Source organism: Cydia amplana, chromosome 20, assembly GCF_948474715.1.
Source record: "Cydia amplana chromosome 20, ilCydAmpl1.1, whole genome shotgun sequence".
Lineage (NCBI taxonomy): Eukaryota > Metazoa > Arthropoda > Insecta > Lepidoptera > Tortricidae > Cydia > Cydia amplana.
In genome coordinates this window covers 2,845,012-2,870,178 of record NC_086088.1, presented here as the reverse complement: position 1 = coordinate 2,870,178, position 25,167 = coordinate 2,845,012, and the positions used below count along the sequence as shown (strand labels likewise).

The 25,167-nt window shown below is 40.2% G+C and overlaps 2 protein-coding genes across 2 annotated transcripts; both read left to right on the top strand.

The window, feature by feature from the left end:
• Positions 1-292: 292 nt before the first annotated feature.
• LOC134657401 (uncharacterized) lies at positions 293-6,155 on the top strand. The gene is made up of 2 exons (XM_063512948.1): positions 293-1,414; positions 5,781-6,155. The coding sequence occupies exons 1-2, from the start codon at positions 901-903 to the stop codon at positions 6,086-6,088; spliced, it is 822 nt and encodes a 273-aa protein (XP_063369018.1). The 5' UTR covers positions 293-900; the 3' UTR covers positions 6,089-6,155.
• Positions 6,156-20,410: 14,255 nt separating this feature from the next.
• On the top strand, positions 20,411-24,726 carry LOC134657704 (retrovirus-related Pol polyprotein from transposon 412). Its single transcript, XM_063513266.1, has 3 exons — positions 20,411-21,127; positions 21,178-24,397; positions 24,437-24,726. Exons 1-3 carry the CDS (start codon positions 20,411-20,413, stop codon positions 24,724-24,726), a joined length of 4,227 nt encoding a protein of 1,408 aa, XP_063369336.1.
• The last annotated feature ends 441 nt before the right edge of the window (positions 24,727-25,167 follow it).

Below are 25,167 nucleotides of genomic sequence, written 5' to 3'. Positions count from 1 at the left end.
TGGGGATGGGGTGGGAGGAGGCTACCCAAGCTGCCCAGGACCGGAGTAAGTGGAAAGAAGATTTGAGCCCTACATCCCAGCAGGGGGTAACAGCATGGAAAGAAGAGAAGAGAAGAAGAGGAATTAGAAGGGGGGGGGATATGGCGCGGTGCGCGAAAATTACGACGGAAGGAATAGCCATCGGGAGGGTTTTAAACTTTTATGCTTATATGCCTTTACATTTAAATATATGTACTTTCATACCAATTTTAAAAGTAGGTACCTAAAAGAAGATATCCAGATATCCGTGAATGATGACATAAAGTTGACACGAGTGTCATCTTTTCGCTTTCATTACCATCCTAAATACATCTTCTCTACAACTAAATTAAATTAAACTTTACCTTTTTGCCATTTGCAAGCAACCAATCCATTCAATTTTAACCCTTAAGTCATTGACGTAAGACATAAAAATAAAATAATCTGAAAGAAATGATACAAAATTTCACGTCTGCTTATTTTGAAAACGTCTCCGAAGAGTCTCAAATAATGACATGATAACAATATCGCAAATTACCCCACTGTATCGGAGAAAATTGGTTGCCATTACCGAGGCAGACCAGCCGTGATGGGAACCCAGGTTTTATTTTGGTGTCTTTTCATTTTTCGCACATATCGGAATAGCAGGCGGACCGAGTGGTTCCGTACCCGCGCCCGGCCGAGCGTAACCCGAAGGAAAAACGCAAGTTTATACTACACATGTATAAATATAACGTCGTCCAACGATAGTGATTCAGTTTTACGCGATCGCTTGCAACAAAATGGTGGATCGACCGGCGGGGTGAAACAATAATACAAAAGAAAGTGAACTATAACTCAATTGTGCAATCAGTGACGTCTGAGCAAAAGTCAATTTTTAAAATGACGCTCAAGATGTGGCGGGAGACGGCGATGGTGTTTTGCATAGTTGTTATAACTTCAGCTGAAGATTATGAAAGTAATTTAACTAAACTGTGGTCGTTATCTGGTGTTCAAAATAGTGGATCGAGGACTGCTGTTGTTAATGTGACCAGTGCAATAAATGTTCAGCCTGAAGGAGCGCCGAGGAGATCGAAGGAGTTTGAGGGTTATAGGTTCAGGCCCCGCGCGATCCCGTTGAAGGAGCCGACTAGAGAAAGGAGTGTTTATTATGCGCCAGATAATAAATATAAGTCGGAGGTTCTTTTCCCCGGTAATTATTTTGCAATTGCCGAAGGGAAAAGCAAGGAGAACTTGACGCAGGATGCGTATAACCCGTTGGAGGGGGGTCCTTTCCAGCCGATAGCGATACCTTTGAGGGAATACCAGGGGAGGTCGCTGGGCGAGTACGAGGAACCAATCATTGAGAAACCTGAAGGGTTCACGGAACAAACGGCCCAGAGGAGATCTATTTCTTGTAAGTATGAGTAGTCTAACGTAATACAATTTAAAGAACCAATTACGTAATATTTTAACTTTTAATTCTTTTTGTCACATGTCATCTTAGGTACAGTACAAAAGTACTTAAATGACTCAATTGCTCGTTGACTCAATTTTATGTAATACAGAAATAATAAACAACCTATTTGATACTTTACTCTTGTTGACTTTTTATAATTATAACAGTTTATTTTTTAAGATTTTAAAATACAAGTACACTAACACACTACAGCAGCTATATACTTTATCACGATTAGTATGGCAATTACGAGTAGCTTGACCCATCAAATAATCATACCTACCTATACTACATGGTCCAGTCGACCCCATACTGCAATGTTTAAAAATGTAAACTGAGTGGTCGCAAATTATCTTAGCTTAAATAAGACAAACATCTTTAAGAGACAATATTTGAATAAGTAATTGTTCACTTCTTGATTCAAATTTTATAAACGACAAAAAAACGCTTGAGATTAAGATAAAGAAAAGCTTGTTGAAGCAATGATTAATATACACCTAAGGACCAACTATTCTATGCCCTACAAAACTCTAAAACTAACCATACTAAACAGAAACCCTTAGCAAATACCCTATTATATTCCGTTACTTGACCTACTTACATCCCAGCCCTTAGCTTCACTTCATCAACTTTCATTACCAAAACTTTTTCTTCATCTATTACCTAATTGCCAATTTAATGGTGACTTCACACACCACCATCATTACCTCCCGTTAGCGACAAGTCATCACTCTCACCGAACCCCTAAATTTGATCAGCAACCCATCATCTTTTCCGCTTGTCGAGTGTAAAATGTAAATGTACATTATAGTGCATCGCGTGGTCAACTGAACCATACAGACGCGCTCCACTGCGTCTGATTACCATTCCTAGCGAAATAGATGGAAATAGAACGATCATTGTTGGCGATTGTCTTTGCTGTTTAGCGATTTATTGGTTCGTTGGCTTTTGTTCCGTCTGGTTAATTGTTTTATATTTATATGCAAAAGTTTAAGGCGTGGTGATATAATATTATGCAGACCTTGGGTTTTTCGATGTTTAAGTATATGTTTGAGTCTGCCTTTAACTGAGGCTTTTCACTGAGGCGGAGAGAGAAAGAGAGAGATACGTACGGGAATCAACCAATAGAATTGGCTGAGATCCAGCGGAGTGGAGAATAATCGATATTAAACTTTCGTGAGACATATTTTAAACTGCAACGAGTTGCAGTAGCCGCGAGCACTCGAGCCTGAGGAAGGACCCCCGAAGGGCCCGAAACATGTCGCCAATAGCGACTAAAAATTCAAGTGAGTGGAGAATACTTGCTAAAATAGATAAAAACTTGTATTTGTAATTTTAAATATTAAACAAAATTATTAAGAACAAAACTTAATCAGTTTGTTAGCCAAATCCCACACATGCACATACGTCAAATGTGAGAATGAGGTATAGGATATTGCACAATTCTAGATATTTGTTTCATTGTTCCATCCATACATAATTGATAAATAATACACTGCGTCTTTCATTGCTCTATTTGAAAATGACAAGGTGCTGAAGTCAGAAAAGTGGATATAAACAATGTATATGACACCGTAAGATTGTGAAACCGTTAGTTTACAATCTAACGTAGGTTAGGTTAGGTTAGATTATAATCTCCCTACCGTCAGCTTATAATTTAACTAACGAGATTATCTAGAAATGTTGTCTGGCCCAATTTCGGCTTGATTGTTGTGGCACATTTTTATGAAAGCCTATATTGAGGGTTGTGAAAAAATACCCAAAATTCATTTAAGTAGTTTATTATTATTTCTTCAATCGTAAAGTTTTTGAAGTGTTGATGATATAAATTTGGTTATAATAGTTAAAGTTTGGCTGAATTCATTAGGTTTGCCTTTCCTACTTTGTTGAAAAGACAACGGTTTTAGGAAAACCTTTTTCTACAAATTAATTATTTGACAAAAGATTCTGGCCAACACATTTGGGAAGTACCTTATTCTATGATTATAGTTGGCGTAATTAGATGATATAAAAATACAAAGATTGCAAAAATAACAGACATGGCAGGTAAGGAAATGAATTGCAAAATGTTTCATTTTCATTGTAATTGATTCATAAATTGGACATAATTACCGGAATCAACACGACACGATACGGAATGGACACACTCTACTGCGGCTGACATTCATTAATATTACGGAACTTTATTATTACTTTCGTGTATAATTATACCAAAAAAAGTTAATCATTATTAATCGATTCCTATAGTAAAAAGTGGAGGAAATACCTAATTAAATCATCAGCTTACGCTTCACCTAGTTACTTACTCTTTGTCTTAGATCTTCTTTCATTTTCTTTAGAGGATGTGTCCAAATTTGTGTGTCACAATCTCACAATGATAAGATGTCTAAGTGTATTTCATTGAAAGTATCTATGGTCAAAGTCTTGACATTTATAATTATCCCAATTATAGGAAATTCTAGTGTATAAACTAATTATGGTGAATACTTTTGAAGATTTTAATGACCTAGTTTCAGAATGACCAACTGACACAATATCCAAGTAGGCTTTGAACGCTACTTCAAAGAAAGGCAGAAATATGTTTGGGTACCTAACGATACGACAGGGTATTTTGGTGCAAAATTGCGCATGCATGATTTAATTTCTACATACGAGTATATCGTCATGAATTATTATTCTATTATAATTTTCTAGTCATTCAATATAATATTTTCTTTAATATAATTCGTTCGCAATTATTAACATTAGACATCAAGAACTAGATCGAATGTTCAGGTTTGATAATTTCTATTTTTTACTTAAGTAGCGTGCCTAAACATTACAATATTCGGACTAATTGACAGTTATACAGCATGACACTTAAACATTTTGACATTTGCACATTATAATATTATGTATTATGAGTTATGACCCTGAATTTTCTGACTATTGATGGCATAATTATTCAAATAGGTGCTCATAATCGCAGCTTGCTCATAATACTTTTATTTATCTATCTTTGACTAAGTCTACCTTTTAGTTGTTATGTTTACTAAATGTAATTTTGTTATGAATTTATAATAAGAACAACATAATTACTAGTTTATAAAATAATTTTGTTGCATCTGTCAGCGAAAAGCTCAATATCTAATAATATTTCATAGGAATTCAGAAACATCTGTACACAGTGTATAAGTAGGTACAACTGTACACATGCGATGAATTGTGTAATCATATTCTGCTGATTTTGCTAATTAAGGGAAAAAGTCAAGTAGATTTCAACTTTTCTAATGAACAAAGTCTACCTATTACAGTTTAGAAAATGGGTTTTGCGTGTTACTATCAGATGAAGAAAACGCGAAGATAATATGAACTAGTAAAGATAGCCTAACTATTTAAGTCGTTAATTATCTCGGATCTCTACGCATGAAACTGTTGTTAGACGGGTTATTAAAAGAGATTATAACTTTTGCATGTTTTGCTAATTATAAGCACATCTCGATACCATGTTTAAACTATTTATTGTTTTCCTTTGCGTTTTGTTAATTGCAGTTTGATGTTATCACGTATTAGTATCATCATTATGTAACCTAATTATCTTTTCTACCTTTTTTCCCTCAACCTATCGAAAGTGTACCTAACCAAATTAAAATAAAAAGTTTCTTTCAGAAAATTTTTAATTAGGTATTATGTCTTAGATGAAAATATAATTAGTAAAAATTTGCTTTCAACTTTATTTAGAAAAAGGTGCATTACCTATGCTAATAATATGTTTAATGTATTTAGTAACGCAATATATATTGTCTATAAGATTTTGTGAAAATATGTTTTTTACGGTTCAATTACATTAGTTTGTAATTATTGATACAAAGGTACATTACATATATAAATAAATTAATGAATTTGAAACTATGCAATCTGCAGTCGCTTGTTTTGGTTTAATTATTAGTAAGTTTTTATTCGGTTTTCTTTCAGTTATAAAGTATTATAGTCATTTAGCGAAATGTATTTAAGCAGCGGTTTGAAATACTATTTGGGTTTATAATCCTGCTTTCATTACACTAAGATTTAGCATAATTGCCGTATCTGAAAAATCTTTTTACCATATTAGGTACTCATATAATATTGGCTTCATACATAAACTTAATCTCAACTTCTCAATTGAGGTCAAGGTCAAAGGTTATAAGCATTGTATTTATACCCAGGTACCGCATTATTATAATCATAATTATACTCATTTTGAAATGCGAGCGACATCATTATCAAAATAAAACCGATAATCCTTCAACCAATGATAACACTAAAGTAAGATTGCTATATCAAAGACTTTTGTTTCCTGTTCCAGACCTCTTCGGCATTGAAGGTGCAGAGGATGACGAAGATGATGGCGAAGACGTAGAAGGTGAATACGAAGTGGAGGAACAGGACGGACAACACGACAGATCAAAGACCAAGGTCAAACCGAAGAAACCCAAGACGAAGAAACTGGGGAAGTACATGATGCCGCTCCTCCTAGCGTACAAGATGAAGTACTTCGCAATGATACCTCTAATGGTCGCCGGATTGGTACTGCTGGTAGGAGCGACGGGATTGGCTGGGTTCTTCTTTGCCCTGTTCGCCGCCACCATGGGATTACAGAAAGGCAGTTACTAAACGTAGAATAAAGTCGACGATAACTCGCAGTTGCCATCCAAGTTTAATTCCTTCACCGTGTTAGTCCAGTTATTGTAAGGCTATAGATTACAAAGGTTTAGTAGCATTTGTTTTTATACACTTTTGCTAGCTGTTAGCCGAAAGCGTATTTTGGTTTCCCAATGTACTTACACGGTTTTTTTACGATTTACAAGTCAACCACCGAAGGGCAGAACTTCTACAAACTTTACTTAGTTTAATTCAATACTGAAATGGACCTGTCATTTCGGTATATGAATGGTTCTGTTGTTGTTTTTATTATACGCTCGCGCTTTTGTAAATAATTTCATAATTTATTTAATTAGTGTTTAATGAACATTAAGTTATTTATTTAATTTAATAGAAATACGAATAAAATGAACCAAATCGACGTAGTAATGTATATGATAGTAGTTACCATGAATGATGTACGATCATGTATGTATTAAAATTGTAAAATGATCAACGAACATGAAAATATAAAGACACTAATGCTTTAATCGTTTAAATTTTTATTAAATACCTAATTAACCTTTATGGGGAGTATTTAATTGCCTTTCTTTTAAGTATATGACGAATGAAGTAGTAATGTATATGATAGTAGTGTAACTGACTGATGACTGATGACTTAGGGTCCGATTCGAATTTTGAACTAGATATCTATTAGACATCACCAAGATATGTCAGTGTCAAATAAGTATCAAAAGTGACATTTTGTTTGAAGAAACGTCACTTTTGACACTTGTTTGACGCTGACATATCTCGGTGATGTCTAATATGTAGATATCTAATATTTGACGTATCTTAAAGTTCGAATATGGCTGTTAGTCAATTATTTCTGTAACACTGTCTTGTAATATGTAATATTGTTTATAATAATTTAAGTAAGTAAGTAAATTCACTTTATTGCACCACAAAAGAAAAATGTAGCAACAGGCGGTCTTATCGCTGTAAGCGATCTCTTCCAGACAAACTTAGGGTAGGGGTTAGGGTAAGAATTTAAGTAGGAAAGAATGCATATAAAGGTAAGTATCACAGAAAAACAAACATTACATCAAAATATATTTGAGGTAGATATATAGTTAAATCTTAACCGGCTTGGAGGATACAACTAAACGGACTAGTCATTAACAGGCTTTCCCCTCTGTCGAAAATAGGCGGCCAACGGTCATACACAATGTATGGACTGACGTTTATCTGACATGGCTATTTTTACGTTACGCATACATTTGACGTTCCCCTCCCCCGCAAAAATCGGCAGACTGTTTTGTACAGAAAATTACAGATATGGCGTCTCCGTTTGATTATATCCTCCAAGTCCAAGTAAACCGGGCAATTCTCTGACAGACATTTAAATACAAGTAGCCGGAGAGCTAGCTACGGAAATAGGTATGCAATTTATAGAGCAACGAAATCCCTCTAGTTAGTGTGCCAGACTATCATTATTAATTAATCCGGGCCCCTGGCAGCTGTTCAGCGGTGGGTGTGACAGTGGTTGGGCAACAAATGGGTTGTAAAATCAATTGAAGGTGTGCAATTTATAGAGCTCTGTGTTTGGTGTGATATTATTGCTAATTATGTATTTAATTCAAAAATAATATAATAATATGCCAGGCGTTTTATTTGGGGGAAAAGTAGTGCCAGGTGATGAAAGTACACAAGCCACTTGAGCGCCTGCATGAAGACCACGAGAAAATTGCACCTGACTCACAATTTCTTTACGCATAGTCGTATGTTGTTGCTCATCCACTCTCCCACCCACCGCTGAAGAGCTGCCAGGCGCCCGGATTAATAAATAATGATAGTATGGCACACTTACTAGAGGGATTTCGTTGCTCTATACATATCATACCTATTTCTGTAGCTAGCTCTTAGACTAAAGTGTCCATACCGCATGTAACAAATCCATTAGTTAAGCACCGATCTCCGTGGGAAAAGTTAATATCAGAATATTAAAAACCCAAAGAGAACAATATGAAAGTAAATAGTAGAGCAGTGATTTTCTTAGACGACGATGGACCGTGAAATGAGTCGGGCGCTCGGATAATGGCAGGGCAGCTGTTACGGTCCACTTACAATGTAATCGGAGAGTATAGCTAAGTTTTTGCAAAATATATAGCCCCTTAAAGTTAAAAGGCTGGCTGAAAGTTAAAGTCCAAATTTCGGTGATAAGAGCTATCTCCATAAGAGTCAGAGGTACGAGACAACGTATCAAAGCTTTTGACTGCGAAGACGGAGCAGGAATCCTCTACTGAACATTATACTGAAGAGTGAAGATATATAGCCCCTTAAATCTAATCATCATCTTTCTCGCGTTGTCCCGGCATTTTGCCACGGCTCACGGGAACCTGGGATCCGCTTGGCAACTAATCCCAGGGCATGGGCACTAGTTTTTACGAAAGCGACTGCCATCTGACCTTCCAACCCCGAGGGTAAACTAGGCTCTTATTGGGATTAGTCCGGTTTCCTGACGATGTTCCCCTTAACCTCCTAAAGCTCAGCCATGTAAATAAAAAATCCAATATTTGAACTTATAGTGTAGGTAATAGTGTAGGTAACAATGTAAAAGCGACTCTGTTCCAATTGAATAGGATTTAAATTTCATCGAACTGAAAAGGTACTACAGGTAGGACCTTGGGCCTTAGGAGGTTAAATCTACTAAGGGCCGATTTTTATTTTGTACTTTTTTTATCATATTTCAATATTAGGCGAAATAATATTTATTGTAGAAACATAAATATAAATACAAACTAAATATATAAAAAGTAATCACAAAAACCTATCCCGGACTGCCCCCGAAGCAAAGGTGCCCATCACGCTCGCTGCGTTGCCGCGTTGGATTGCGATGGACAGCCTTTGCATTAGGAAAACCCCGGAGCGGAGTCAAGGCCCCTTTCGAACAGGCGACGACCCAGCTCACGGAGGAAGGTCTTACCCTCAGCAGGCGTGGCTCACTCCGCGATTTCGTCGCTTTGCTACAGGTAGCTAAAAGTACATCCGTTCCGCCCCAATTTTGGGGAAAGCCATAAGCCGCGCGTGGCGCTGTCGCCACCTAGCGGCCATATCTGTGCTGATAGTAACAGACGCGTTTTGTTAGAGAGTGAGTCTTCTGTACCTAGTACTATTATTTATTCTGTGCCCTCAGCGCACCAGCAACCCGAAGTCTCAACAGCGAGGGGGACGAATAAATACCCGCTCAGCGCCGAGTATATAGAAATATAGCAATCCCAATTCTGTACAATATAAACTCTGAAAACGTAACTGTGGAATTTTCGTAACTAAAGCTTACATAAATACTTACATTTTTGTCCCAATTTGAAATGCGTGCGACTTTCAATCCGGAGGTCGCGATTCAGACCCCGGCTCGTACCAATGAGTTTTTCGGAACTTACGAGAGGTGGCTGAATAATTCGCGGCCTGAGAAAAAAAAATCAAAGAGAGTATTCAATTAAATACCTATTCATTATTAATCGTTAATAATCGTTAGTAATGGCGGCAATAATATTTAAACTGCCAAAGAGGTGGGGAAAAAAGTAGCATAGTGTTTTTCTTTAATTTTCTTTATTTTCTAGCGTAGGCCGCGAATATTTCAGCCTCCCCTCGTATGTACGAAACATCATTTAATATTAACCAGTCGCTTTTCGGTGAACGAAAACAACGTCAGAAAACCAGACTCAATCCCGATAGGGACCCTCTTGGTTGGAAGGTCAGATGGCTTTTGCGTTCGTAGAAACTAGTGCCTACGCCAATTCTTGGGATTAGTTGCCAAGCGGACCCCAGGCTCCCATGAGCCGTGGCAAAAATCCGGAAAAACACAAGGAATATGATTAGTAGGTAACACATTATTTAGAAATAATTATTTCAATTACAAAATTGTTTTAACAGTACCATAGTATTCCAGCAATGCTATGACAATGACCTTCAAATGAACATGGTCTTTGCTTCTAGGTTAACAGAACTATCATAATATGCTTTCACAGGTTCAAATTAACATTTAATTGTCGACTTGAACGCATTAGTCGCGACGTAATGCTTGATAGGCCGTAATGAACTCGTTTCTTCGTATAAAAGACTAAGTGGACTTTTAAACCTGTCATACTGTTAGTGACATTAAAAGACATTGGGTATATTCGGATAAAAAACGTATATATTGATATTTATTTGCTTGCGAGTCATACACATAAAAGAATCAGTACAGGTGGAACAATTCAAGTAGTAACTATATACCTGTTGATAATTAATTATAAATTAATATCTACATCCAATATTGGTTAATAAGAGCTCAAACAATCAATAAAAACAGGAGACAACTATATTGACGGCATAAGAATAAAAGAAGCAACTCAAATCTTCATTCAATAGTATCAATAAATATTCTGATTTAAAGAATCATTAAACATCAAACCAAACAAGAAGTTGTCAAGCTAGTAAAACAACAATCAAAAGAGAAGACAAAAGGCATAATTTACGAAATGATGCCTTACTCAAGCGGATTGATTCTAGACAACACTAACAACTACGGTATCGTAAAGACGGAGACGGTGTTTGGTTTCGTTCCTCCAAACCATACGTTTGTGAACCAAAGTTACAACGAAACTGAGCCAGTGGAATGGGTGTTCAAGCCTGGGAGCTTTGAGAGGAGGTCGTTACAAGGTATGTTTTCTGATTTCTTTTTATTACTTTTAAACCTCATATTTTCACATTAGCCCAAGACATCCGTATGTACCAAGACGTCCTTCAATCATCACAACAATAAATAGTTATTATTCAAAGACTTTAGCAAAATTCACTAAATCATTTATATGCTGAATCTTTTTAAAATTTACGTCAAAGTAACTAGAATAGGAGAGTTGACTGTATTATAACTTTTTAACAGCTAAATGACCTTGTACTGCACGCTTAAGAAAAATATGCCTATCTTGTAACTCTCTTCCACTCAGCAAAGGAAAAAAATACTAAATTATCATGTTGTAATCGTGAATTAATAAATTCTTGTTCAAATCTGTGTATTTCTCAATTAAAGATTCTTCCCGTGCGCTCGCAAAGAAAAAATCGAAACCCAAAGAAACATTAAAACGGTCAAAGAAATCGAAAAAGCACAAACGTAAAAGCAAAGGCAAAATCAACAAATGCATCTACAAAGTGATAAAGCAGCCAAAGAGAAGCAAAAGAAGGCGGAACAAATTCAAGATGCCGAAGAAGATGATGATGCCACTGATACTGGGGTTGTTAGCCGCGAAAAGTATACTGGTGCCTGTTGCGCTGAAGGCTCTAGCTTTTTTGTCCGTAAAAGGTAAGGTTGTAAGGTTGTAAAGAACGAGCGGAATTTAGTATTAGATTAAATTTTAATCTAATACTAAACGTTCGTTGTTTAAATTCCTGTAACTTTTATAACAACACGATAGCCAAGCTTATCCAGGCGGTGGAAAAACTACTATTTTTATAGCAAACTTAACCAAAGTTCCTATACATATATTATTCATATTTACATATTACATTGAACAAAATACGACTATATAAGACAGTTCAAAATGCAACCATTTTGCGATGCTTTTTGAGACTAAATTTATGAGGTACTTACATAAAAAAATCAAAATCACAAAAGTCTACCGGCCTGATTCGAACTTTAAGATACGTCAAATATTAGGTTTAGCTAGATGCAATAATATGGATCGGATATATCAGTGTCAAAAGCAATGACCTTTTATTAATGGTCAAAAGTAACGTTTCTTCAAACAAATACGTCACTTTTGACACTGACATATCCGATCCATACCTTATCTAGACTAAATTATAACGTATCCTAGAGTTCAAATCAGGCCGTAAGTTTCTTTAATATCTCCTGTACCTACTTTTTAAGTACGTGAAATTTATTGATTGATTAAAAACATGTTTTTGTATTCAAAAAACTCCTCTTTTTATTCCTCTTCCCCTTATCCCCGTTATTCTTTCTCAGGTCTCATGATGGGCTTCTTTTCAACCGTGATGGCATCTATCCTCAGCCTAAAGGGCATGTTCGACCACTCTCACGTCCAAAACAGGAAGGACGAAGGCAAGACCCAAGTGGAAATCATCCAGGTACCTTCCAAGAGCGAAGACCACGTGTACTATGACGACCATCACTACAGGAGAGATGATATGCCGATGATCATGAGTCCTGAATATTGATACATCATTATGTCAGAAAAACGTTCACTGGAAAATTACGTCTTAAGAGCCAACAGGAGTGGTCATTTCTCCATACAAACGTACTCGACTGTTTCCTCCGTGGGTTTTGAAGCTAGAGCAATTATTTTTTCAACACAGATTAATATTGTCAATATATGTGTCGGACCGTTTTGCTTTTTTTGATATTTTTGGTTTTTTAAAGCGCTAGAGCCCTTCAAAAATGGCCAAAATGGCCTAATTGACTATGCCGCAATGAGAGGCGTGGTATTCAAAACTGATATCAATTAGCCAAAAAAGCAAAACGGTCCGACACAAATAATTTCATAATCATTTAGATTTCCACATTTGGTTACGATTGGTTAAGTTTTGGAGGAGGAAACAGTCGAGTAACAAACCTCGGTTTTTGAGATTTTTACGCAGGATTTTTCGCCTTGTCCTTATCGCACTAGTTTTAGGAGCCGCTTCCGTTAGCGAGATGGGTATATTTACCTAAAATATTTAAATCTCAGCTCCTGTTTCGTCTTTTAAGATTTCTACAACGCAAACCCGGCCCCGTCGACAACATGCCAATATAGCGTTTTGAATTGTCATCTTGGCTAGGTACTCATTTTTGGAAGCACGTGTAGGCACGTATAGACCAAAATTTAGCGAAATATAGCACGCGTGTAAGCGCGTAACGCCGAAACGGTCGGACACGCACAGAAAAAAACGTCTGAAAGTGCCCTAAGCAGCACAAGTATAGAGTCAATCTGGACAATTTATGACCTAGGTTTTCCTAATTGTAGTAAACATATTAAATTATTTTCATTAAGTGGCGTACACGAAGAGAGGCCTATGCGCACAGTGGGCGACTAAAGGCTAAAATGATGATTATTTTCATTAGTCGAATTTGTACATTTACACTCTCGACACATTATTGTAAATTACTAAGTGCTTGGTGCAAATAAGAGCACGTTATTACCAAAGTTGTACTTAGATTAAATTAAAATGTATTTACTTAGGTAATCGTAACGTTAGGTTAAAAGTGTAAAAATAAATTAGTAGTAGTCGTAACAATTGTTATATAGTAACTATAAGTTCAAATGATTATTGTTTCATCCTAATTGCTATCTAGAATAAACTGTACAATTTGAAAGTTAATGTTTTAAGAAACACTATAAATATTTATAAATGGTTTGTAAGTTGTGTTTAAATTGAATGCGTAATAAATCAACCATAAAAATAATTACTGGGTAAAACGATCGTTAGGTACGAAAGCATTTTTGCCCAGACTGAAACGGAGACCTTAGCTAATGCCCGTTCAATTAAATGAAAGCTTGAAAACAAAAATATTAACATTTATTTTTACAGCATGTTCATTAAGATATTACAGGATAATACAATGATCTTCATAAAAATCCCTACTAAAAGGATTCTCAAACGACATCATCTGTAACTCGAACGCTACATCCGTAAACTTATCCTGAATTTTCTCAGTCACTGAATTCACTTTATCCACAACCTTTGTCTTCACTTTGCTATACTTGTTCGTAAAGAAAGGCCTCCGTTTTCTCAGAAACATCCTGAGCTTGTGACGATTGGACGTTCTTATTTTCACTCTTTGCCGTGGAAGAATGACTTTCTGTTTTCTGGTCACGAGTTTTTTAATGCTAAATTTGGTGTCGTTACTGCATGCTTGGTCTTTCTTCAAAGAAGGCAATGGTGGTGATTTTGCTGACTTCATAACTAAATGCGTACGGTTACTAGAATTTTACTATTTTTTGGTTTCTTCGAATAATTTATATAGTTGACATGTTAGTTTCGATTAGATAGTTATGTCAAAGCTGAATGACAAAGGTTTGACACATTTAACATAGAGTTATTAGTATTATCATAAAACAGAAATACAATTGTCCTTTTCTAGCAAAACATCTTTATAGAGTCAGACTGAGAAAAGTCTGCAGCGATTTTGATAGCCCACGCAGTGCAAGTGTCATTTTAAACGTCAAACTTCTATGAATTTATGACGTGTAAATAAAACTTGCACTGCGTGGGCTTCAAAATCGCTGCAGACTTTTCTTGGTCTAACTCTACGACTAAAAGAATCGATGAAATATCGCCTATAAAAGCAAACATAAGTACCTAATAAAAAAACTTAATTATCGTCAGTTAAAGGAAAGTGAAATAACTACAACAGAAATAAAAATAAAACCACAAAAATAGATAAGATAAGCGCTGTGTGCATCACATGCAAATCACGTGCAACAGGGGTCAATAAAATAGCTGGTTAGATAACTATATCTACACACTACACAGGACTGTCTTATTTCAAACATAGACAGAGAGAGTCATACTATCTTTGTCTAACACTAGTACTAGCACCCAAAAGAAAAGGATGAGTATTGTTTTTTTGTTCCTATTTACTGACAAATTGGTTTGACCCAGTGAACGCACTGGTTTGACCATCTACAAAGAGGCAGACAGCTGAGTTTCGATTTCATATTTCCCGGTAGGCCCTTTGTAAACAAACCGCCTTGATGTTTCAAAAACTTGTCAAAAACAGTTTAAGGTACAGTTTGTATGAGTAACTCTATGGTGTACTAAAGGCGCTAGTGCTGCACTCTGGCGGCAAAACATTGCAGTAATACACCCTATTACATGATCAGTTTCTGGACACAAGGGAAGGGGTCAGGGGCCCTTTCCCCGGCGGTCAACGTCAAGGCCGCGCTGCGCACTTTCTATTTGATCTGGACGCGTATACGCACGGGCTACAGATGAATCTTCACTATCACTACATAGTATAAAACAAAGTCGCTTCCCGCTGTCTGTCTGTCTGTATGTATGCTTAGATCTTTAAAACTACGCAACGGATTTTGATGCGGTTTTTTTTAATAAATAGAGTGATTCAAGAGGAAGGTTTATGTATAATGTGTTAACCCTTGCGAAGCCGGGGCGGGTCGCTAAGTACTGTAATATAAATAAATATTATAGGACTATTTGACACAGATCAAAGTGAAGTTACTATTTACTGACAAATTGGTTTGACCAACTCATTTCAACGACGAATTTCAAAACATAGTTTCGAAAATTTTTGGATGAATAAATTAATCCATTTTGATAATTATATTGAAAATATTTTTTCTTGCATCTTTGACAATCTTTTTTGGCATTTGTCTGATAAAATCGTTTATAAGTGTGAAATATTTACCTTTTATCTACATCGGTCTCTCTCTGAGAAATCTCCTTACTAGTAAAATAGATTAGTAGGTACCACTTAAAATCCACAACATGACGAACGCCAAATAAAATGTTGTCATTATACTAACATCTCAGAGGATATAACCAAACGAAGTAGCCATTAACAGTCTTTCCCCTCTGTCGATAATAGGCGGCCAATGGCTATACACAAGGTATCGACTGACGTCTATCTGACATGACTATTTTTACTACATTTGAGGTGCCCTCTCCTGCAAAAATAGGCAGACTGTTTTGTACAGAAAATTACATTACAGACAATTAAGGCGTCTCCGTTTGGTTAAATCCTCCAAGAGTAGCATGGTACGACTCTAGTCGTCTTGTTTTATCTGTCCTCTCAACATATACTGCCCCTTATACTATACGCGCTTACACAATCACAGTCAGAGTGCATTGGCTTACTTACCTCTTATATCATACTATATAATAATGGGATACGTGTCACGGTATTATTTTTCAATCGTTATTCATTGATTATGTGGTATAATCCTAATCCATCTAATAAGGTTAGCCATCGCGGTTCAACGTGGCAACGCGGCGAGCGTGATGGGCTCCTTTGCATCTGGAGGGGTGCGGGGCGAATTTTGTGAATAAGTTTTGAATTTGTTAGTTGTTAGTTTAGATTAAGATTTAGTAGTAGGCTTTATTTAGTGTTTGATCCGCATATAATATAATGACAAACATAAGGTAGGTAGGTACATGGTAGGTACCTTCGAATACTGACATTCCTCGTGACAGTATTGACAATGTATTTAGGTATAAAATTGTATTGCAATTAAGTAGGTTCAATTTCATTGTCTGGCCCTTGGAGGATATAACCAAATGGAGACGCCTTGTCTGTAATTATCTGTACAAAACAGTCTGCCGATTTTTGCGGGGGAGGGGCACGTCAAATGTATACGTAACGTAAAAATAGCCATGTCAGATAAACGTCAGTCCATACAATGTAATAGAGTTTCAACAGAGGGAAACGCCTGTTAATGGCTGCTCCGTTTGGATAACCAAGGTCCGTCCGTACAAGTCATATTAAAAAAAAACCGGCCAAGTGCGAGTCGGACTCGCGCACGGAGGGTTCCGCACCCTCAACAAAAAATAGAGCAAAACAAGCAAAAAAACGGTCACCCATCCAAGTACTGACCCCGCCCGACGTTGCTTAACTTCGGTCAAAAATCACGTTTGTTGTATGGGAGCCCCACTTAAATCTTTATTTTATTCTGTTTTTAGTATTTGTTGTTATAGCGGCAACAGAAATACATCATGTGTGAAAATTTCAACTGTCTAGCTATTACGGTTCGTGAGATACAGCCTGGTGACAGACGGACGGACGGACGGACGGACAGCGGATTCTTAGTAATAGGGTCCCGTTTTTACCCTTTGGGTACGGAACCCTAAAAAGGAAAAATCGCCTCCCAAGCAAGGCGATAAAACAGTCAATTTGTTAAATAAATTAGTATCATATTTTTGGTAGGACACACGCACGCAGTGAAAGCGTCGTTAAATTGCATAAAACTTTGACACAGAATGTATGAATGCCAAGTACATCGTGCCAAGTAGAACGAATTTCTTTTATAATGCTAATAATTGCGAAATTAAGCTAGGTACACTATTAGAAAGAGTAAAACACTATGAGTACCACGTAGGTACTAGGTACCTACATATTTTAATTGCTAGTCGAAGCAAGGACAGACTCCAAGAGGCAGACTTAATAAGTTTTGACCTACCTAATTTTTAGGGTTCCGTGCCTCAAAAGGAAAAAAAGGAACCGTTATAGGATCACTCGTCTGTCTGTCCGTCTGTCACAGACTATTTTCTCGGAAACTACTGGACCAATTAAGTTGAAATTTGGTACACATATGTAAATTAGTAACGTGAATCAAATATAATTAAGTTATTTAAGAATATAGCCAAATAAATTAATTAAAAATTAAAAAACACGACTGCAATTCAAAAGCGAACTGAAAAGCTAAAAATAATTTTTAGTTATGTTAGGTACTCAACTTAATTAATGTAAAATATAATATATATGGAAGTGTTCTGTCAGGGTCGTAAACAGCAAACGGAAAAGTTTAGGCTCATTTAGGATCGTGACTGTACCTGTATATTTTATTTCGATTGCAGTCGGGGACCTTGATATATTGAATTTTTCCCATTCACAGGTCCCCGACTGCATCGAAATAAAATATACAGGTACAGTCACGATCCTAAATGAGCCTAAACTTTTCCGTTTGCTGTTTACGACCCTGACAGAACACTTCCCTATATATTATATTTTACATTAATTAAGTTGAGTACCTAACATAACTAAAAATTATTTTTAGCTTTTCAGTTCGCTTTTGAATTGCAGTCGTGTTTTTTAATTTTTAATTAATTTATTTTATTTTATACATTTTAGTGACCATACAAACCAACCACATTTTTTATATGATTTAAGGCACTTAAGTTGCTTCAAGGAGCTTTCATCATGTTGATATTTTGATATGTTAGCATAAAACGTGCTTAAAAACCTAAATAGGTCGGACCCAAAAACCAGACGTATTGAAAAGTGCTATGGCTTAATATCTCTGCAACTACATAATTATAAATTGGCTTTCGGCCTTCGCAATTAAGATACTTAGGGAAGCTGCAGAAAGCATGCACCTTTCTTACGTTCCGGGCCTTCGGCCCTACGCGAAGCTCGGCCTCCGGCCTTTGTAATTAAGAATCTTGAGGAAGCTACAGAAAACGTGCACCTTTCTTACGCTCTGGGCCTTCTGCCCTACGCGAAGGTCGGCCTTCGGCCTTCGCAATTAAGAAACTTGGAAAAGCTGCAGAAAGCGTGCACCTTTCTTATGCTCCGGGCCTTCGGCCCTACGCGAAGCTCAGCCTTCGGCCTTCGCAATTAAGATACTTCGAGCTGCAGAAAGCGTGCACCTTTCTTACGCTCCGGGTCTTCGGCCCTATGCGAAGCTCGGCATTCGGCCTTCGCAATTAAGATACTTCGAGCTGCAGAAAGCGTGCACCTTTCTTACACTCCGGGTCTTCGGCCCTATGCGAAGCTCGGCATTCGGCCTTCGCAATTAAGATACTTCGAGCTGCAGAAAGCGTGCACCTTTCTTACACTCCGGGCCTTCGGCCCTATGCGAAGCTCGACATTCGGCCTTCGCAATTAAGATTCTTGGGGAAGCTGCAAAAAACGTGCACCTTTCTTACGCTCCGGGCCTTCGGCCCTACGCGAACCTTCGGCCTTCGCAATTAAGATACTTGGGGAAGCTGCAGAAAGCATGCACCTCTCTTACGCTCCGAGCCTTCGGCCCTACGCGAAGCTCGGCCTTCGGTATTTACAATTAAGAAACTTGGGGAAACTGCAAAAAGCGTGCACCTTTCTTACGCTTCGGGCCTTCGGCCCTACGCGGAGCTCGGCCTTCGGCCTTCGCAATTAAGATACTTGGGGAATTTACAGGAAGCACGCACCTGCCTTACGCTTCAGAGCGTCGACCCTATGCGGAGTTCGGCCTTCGGCTTTCGTTATTAAAATACTCGTGGAAGTTGCAGGAAGCGCCCATCTATCTTAAGCTCCCAGTCTTTGCTTCTCGTAAAATATTGTTTCACAACAGTAGCACGTGTGCTCCGGGATTTGCAAAATTTGTCGTGCAAAATTAAAATCATCATCAAAGACCTGCCTTCTACAGTCATGATAATAGTGTCTTCTATTCAAAGTCTCAAGTTAAATCTTATAATAAACAGCACAATATGTTTATTCAGAGTACCTGAGCATTTCTCAAATAATTTGTACTTTTCGATCACATCTTAGATTTCTATAAAAATTGGTATGCTGGTAAAGTACATGAAGCTGAACAATTTCTACCATATTTCCCAAAATGTCCAAGAAAGTTTGTATGAAACATTCCTTTTTTGTTACCAAATGTGTAAGGAAATCTGGTAACAAAAAAGGATGTTTCATACAAACTTTCTTGGACATTTTGGGAAGTGGAAATTGTTCAGCTTCATGTACTTTACCAGCAAACCAATTTTATAGAAATCTAAGATGTGATCGAAATGTACAAATTTTTTGAGAAATGCTTACCTAGTCAATCGTTCAAACCGTTCCTTTCGTATTTGACACTTTCGCAATTAAAAATAACGTAAGCGCCACGTATGACGTTGTCGTATATAGCTGCAAAGAGAAATGTCATTAGCGCGATGTAGAACATTTCGTATTTTCTCTCCAACGATACAATTAAACATATAACTTATATATATTCGTATGATCGCCTTAAAAAATCCTTTCTTTTAATACCCCTGTGGGAACACTAGATTGACATCGTGTGTTTTAACGGAAACACAGAATTGTTCTGATAAGAACAGTTTGCGATCGACTGACAACTCTGCGATTAAACAGAGAAACAGGACGTGCCCTGAGAAGGGCAGTTTGCGTGCTCTGAAAAGAGCAGTTTTATATCGTCCTGAGAAGGACGGTTTAAATATCCGGAGCCTGCAGCATCCCCGTCGGACTCGTCGTGTCTTCAACCAGCGAGAGCGTAGCAGCGGAGCGAGACACGGCGCACGACGAGACGATGTTGACTCCACGGCGGCCGGCGAGCGAAAGGACCGCAGCCGGCGCAGAATTCAGTTTTATTGAGAGCGACTCGCGCCGCGCATGCGCAGTGGCACGCGCGCGCGCACACTCTTCCGCGCGCCCCGCGCGGGGAACTATCTCTGTCTCACTCTATTGTAAATATGTCTCTTTCTTTGATTTTTGTATATATACTGTGTTTTCTGTAAATAAAATGCTATTCTATTCTTGTACTTACAAACAAGCGTTTGAATACTACTAACCTTCTGACAACAATATTGGCCCCAGTCTGCCATAGTGGTGACCACCGACTCTGGATAAGAAGAAAGAAGAGGATCACAACCAAGAACATGGGTCCCGATGACGAGAAAAAAAGCGATGCCCCGGCGGAAGAAACCAGTCCATCTCCGGCAGCAGCACTCCTATCTCACGATGTAGCGGCGATATCACTCTCTCTGCGTGTCCCACCGTTCTGGCGAGACCAGCCAATACTCTGGTTCTGCAGTTTCGAGGCGGCCACTGCAGAGCTGAAGAGGAGCCAGGCGCAACTCGCGCAGATGGTGATCGCGCAGCTGGAAAAACAAGACATACAGAACATAAGCGATCTCATCTACTCCCCGCCAGAAGAGAACTACTACACCGTAATTAAGAACCGGCTTATCTCTGTGTACGAAGAGAGCAACAGCGCCCAGACGAAGAAGCTGTTATCCCAAGTCGAGCTCGGAGAGCAGAAGCCCAGTCAGCTGTTACGACGCATGAAGACGCTCAACAAAGAAAAGTTTCCCGAGACTACCATACAGATGATGTGGCTAGATCATCTCCCGCCACACATACGCTCCGTGCTTACCGTCAGCGAAGCTTTCAAAATTAAAACTACGCTGGAGGACCTCGCGCTGCTCGCCGACAAAATGTTGGAGCACACGCTAACATCGTCGCACCAGATCGCCGCAGTCTCTTCTCCCGCAGTCCTACCACCTTCGCTGCTACCGCCACCACCACCTCAACCGTCTACGTCAGCTCTCGACACCCAGTACCTCATCGGCGAGATAAGAAGGCTATCACTTGAAGTCGCCGAGCTCCGTTCGAGACCGCGCGAAAACTATAATCAACGTTACAGCCGCTCAAACCGCCGTTTCCCATCACGTTCACGGAACCAATCTCAAGACCGAAGCCCACGAAGCCGCAGAAGCTCGCCGATGCCGTACTGCCATTACCACCGTCGATTTGGTATGGACGCCCAGAAATGTGCACAGCCGTGCAGTTTCAAACCAATCCCGGCAACTCCGACATCGGAAAACTTAGCGTAACGTTGGCTGCGGCGGAAACCGGCGTTACCACCAAATCACACCGCCTCTTCGTACGAGACCGAGCTACCAAACTCGTCTTCTTGGTAGACACTGGGGCGAACATCTCCGTCCTACCAAGAACACCCGGCACGAAGGCGCAAGCTCTACCTTTCCAACTGTACGCCGCCAATAATACAGTTATACCTACCTACGGCGAGAAGACGCTGGAGCTCGATCTCAATCTACGAAGACCATTCCGATGGAAGTTCATCATCGCTGCAGTGTCGAAGCCCATCATCGGTGCAGACTTCCTGGCCTACCACTACATCATAGTCGACATCACCAGGAGACGACTGATCGACGGCAAGACCCTACTATATACGGACGCACAACTCTGTACTGCAAACATACCTACCGTGCGCAGTATAGACGTGAAACAATCGTACCACAACATACTTGCCGACTACCCTGGTACAACTCGTCTCACCTCCATGAAGCTCAGCCCGAAACACAACGTTGAACATTTCATCGAAACAACCGGACCACCACTTCACTGCAGACCACGTCCGATTGCACCGCACCGCTACGAACTCGTGAAGAAAGAATTTGCCAACATGATGGAACAGGGCCTATGCAGACCAAGCAAAAGCCCTTGGGCATCACCTCTTCACGTCGTACCGAAGAAGAATGGCGAATTACGTGTGTGTGGCGATTACCGACGGCTTAACGCAATCACTAAGCCCGACCGCTACCCAATCCCACGCATACGTGATTTTACCTACCAACTCGCCGGCAAGCAAACATTCTCGACCTTGGATCTCAACCGCGCCTACCAACAACTACCAATAGCAGCTCAAGACGTCGAAAAGAGCGCCATCATAACTCCATTCGGCCTATTCGAATTTCCGAGAATGTGCCCCGGACTCAAAAACTGCGGACAGACGTTTCAACGTTTCATTCACGAAGTACTGCGCGACCTCGACTTCGTGTTTCCATTCGTCGACGACCTACTTGTCGCATCGTCCGACGAAGCCACGCACGAGAAACATCTACGTGCCATACTAAGCAGACTCGAAGACTACGGTATCACAATCAACCCGTCGAAATGCGTATTCGGACAGCCATCGGTCAAGTTCCTGGGCTACGAAGTCAGCAAAGACGGCATTCGACCACCTACCGAGAAAGTTCAAGCAATCATCGATTACCCTAAGCCGAAAAACATCGATGAACTACGAAGATTCCTCGGCATGCTGAATTTTTACCGCGAAAATATAAAAAACGCCGCACAAATTCAAGCACCACTCTGCAAATACCTACACAATGCGAAAAAGCGCGACAAGACCGAAATTAGCTGGGACGGCGAAGCTGACGAAGCGTTCGACGCGTGCAAAGCGAGCATCCAAAACGCCGCTTTGCTCGCGCACCCCTCCCATCACGCCCCGCTAGCAATATTCAGCGACGCGAGCGACAAGGCCGCGGGAGCTTCACTGAACCAATTTATCAACGACACGTGGCAACCACTCGGCTACTTTTCCAAGAAGTTCTCAGACGCCCAGACTCGCTACAGTACCTTCGATCGAGAACTACTTGCAATATACCTGAGTACGAAGCACTTCCGGAAAATGTTCGAAGGCCGAGAACTCATCATTTTCACCGACCACAAGCCGCTCACCTACGCATTCACCAAAACCAGCAATAACAACGAATCACCGCGCCGCACCCGTCAGCTGTTGTATATCAGTGAATTTACTACTGATATACGACACATACCCGGAACGCAAAACGCCGCTGCAGACGCCCTATCTCGCATCGAAGCCATCGCAAGTCCATCTCCTATCGACTACGAACAACTATCAAGAGCGCAAGAGCGAGATAGCGACACCATCCGATCACTCGCACAGCAAGACAACCTATCGATGAAACAAGTCACAATTCCCGGAACTACAGTCAAACTCTACTGCGAAACATCGACGCCGCACTTACGACCTTACGTACCCGAAGAGCATCGCCGTGCCGCTTTCAACGCAGTACACAACATAAGTCATCCTGGAATCAAAACGTCACGAAAACTCGTCGCTCAACGCTACTTTTGGCCCGGACTAAATGCCGACGTAGGCAAATGGGCAAAAGTATGCGTACACTGCCAACGTGCGAAGATTCAACGACACACCACAAGCCCTATTTCGAGTTTCCCGCCAACTACGAGATTCGAACACATTCACATCGATCTCGTAGGACCTCTACCTACTACCGCCAGCGGACACCGATACCTACTCACCATGATCGACCGCTCAACTAGATGGCCCGAAGCGATACCTTTATGCGAGATCACCGCCGAAGAAGTCGCTAAAGCTCTATACGAAGGCTGGATCTCCCGCTTCGGCTGCCCCGCTACCATCACGACCGACCAAGGACGGCAATTCGAGAGTCGAGTATTTGCGTCACTCACCCGCTTACTCGGCGTCGAAAGAACCCGTACAACGCCGTACCATGCTCAGGCGAATGGAATTTGCGAGAGATTCCATAGAAGCCTCAAGGCTGCGCTCAAGGCCAGACTACAAATCGAGAGGTCATGGATCGACATAATACCTAGCGTTCTACTTGGACTACGAGCCGCCCTACGAACAGACACCGGTGTAAGCCCAGCCCTACTCACCTACGGCTGCAGCGTACGACTACCCGGCGAATTATTAACACCTACGCGCGAAGATGTCACCATGGACTCCGATTTCGTCGAAAAACTACGAGCGACCATACAAAGCCTAACGCCGACCGCAATGATCCCGCATGGCAACAAGAAACCCATTTTCGTCCACCGCGACCTTCAAACCTGCGAACAAGTATTCGTACGAGTCGACGCCGTAAAGAAGCCACTACAAGCACCCTACGACGGACCCTACCGAGTACTAAAACGCAACGACAAAGTATTCACACTGCAGCTACCTAATCGCCAGTTGAATATTTCGATCGACCGCCTAAAACCCGCTTTCATCATCGCCGACACCGAGCAAGAAATACCTACAACTACGAGTACAACGGACATACCTACAAGTCCTACAACTTCAACGACCGCAACAAATATACCTACAGCTACAAGTTCAACGAAAACGCCTAACATAACTACAACTACGATCGCAACGAAAATACCTACAGCTACAACTACGAGTATACCTACAGCTACAACATCGAACAAAACTACGCAACCGATTGTATCACCGAGTTTACCGACATCACAACAAAACAACAACAACCAACAACAGAAAAAAGGAATCCTGAAACGAAGAAATGAACCAGACACAACCACGACCACACAAGTACCTACAAGCACGAGCACAACACGCCGAGGCCGCACTATTCGCCTGCCGGTACGCTTCGCTTGAGGGGGAACCCTGTGGGAACACTAGATTGACATCGTGTGTTTTAACGGAAACACAGAATTGTTCTGATAAGAACAGTTTGCGATCGACTGACAACTCTGCGATTAAACAGAGAAACAGGACGTGCCCTGAGAAGGGCAGTTTGCGTGCTCTGAAAAGAGCAGTTTTATATCGTCCTGAGAAGGACGGTTTAAATATCCGGAGCCTGCAGCATCCCCGTCGGACTCGTCGTGTCTTCAACCAGCGAGAGCGTAGCAGCGGAGCGAGACACGGCGCACGACGAGACGATGTTGACTCCACGGCGGCCGGCGAGCGAAAGGACCGCAGCCGGCGCAGAATTCAGTTTTATTGAGAGCGACTCGCGCCGCGCATGCGCAGTGGCACGCGCGCGCGCACACTCTTCCGCGCGCCCCGCGCGGGGAACTATCTCTGTCTCACTCTATT

What these genes read in the sequence shown, in the direction of transcription:
- LOC134657401 (XM_063512948.1), top strand. Translation starts at nt 901, where the DNA reads ATGACGCTCAAGATGTGGCGGGAGACGGCGATGGTGTTTTGCATAGTT. An exon ending in CCAGAGGAGATCTATTTCTT is followed by an intron (nt 1,415 to 5,780) that starts GTAAGTATGAGT and finishes TTCCTGTTCCAG; the next exon opens with ACCTCTTCGGCATTGAAGGT.
- LOC134657704 (XM_063513266.1), top strand. Translation starts at nt 20,411, where the DNA reads ATGGGTCCCGATGACGAGAAAAAAAGCGATGCCCCGGCGGAAGAAACC. An exon ending in TAAGAAGGCTATCACTTGAA is followed by an intron (nt 21,128 to 21,177) that starts GTCGCCGAGCTC and finishes TCAACGTTACAG; the next exon opens with CCGCTCAAACCGCCGTTTCC. An exon ending in TACAACGGACATACCTACAA is followed by an intron (nt 24,398 to 24,436) that starts GTCCTACAACTT and finishes ATATACCTACAG; the next exon opens with CTACAAGTTCAACGAAAACG.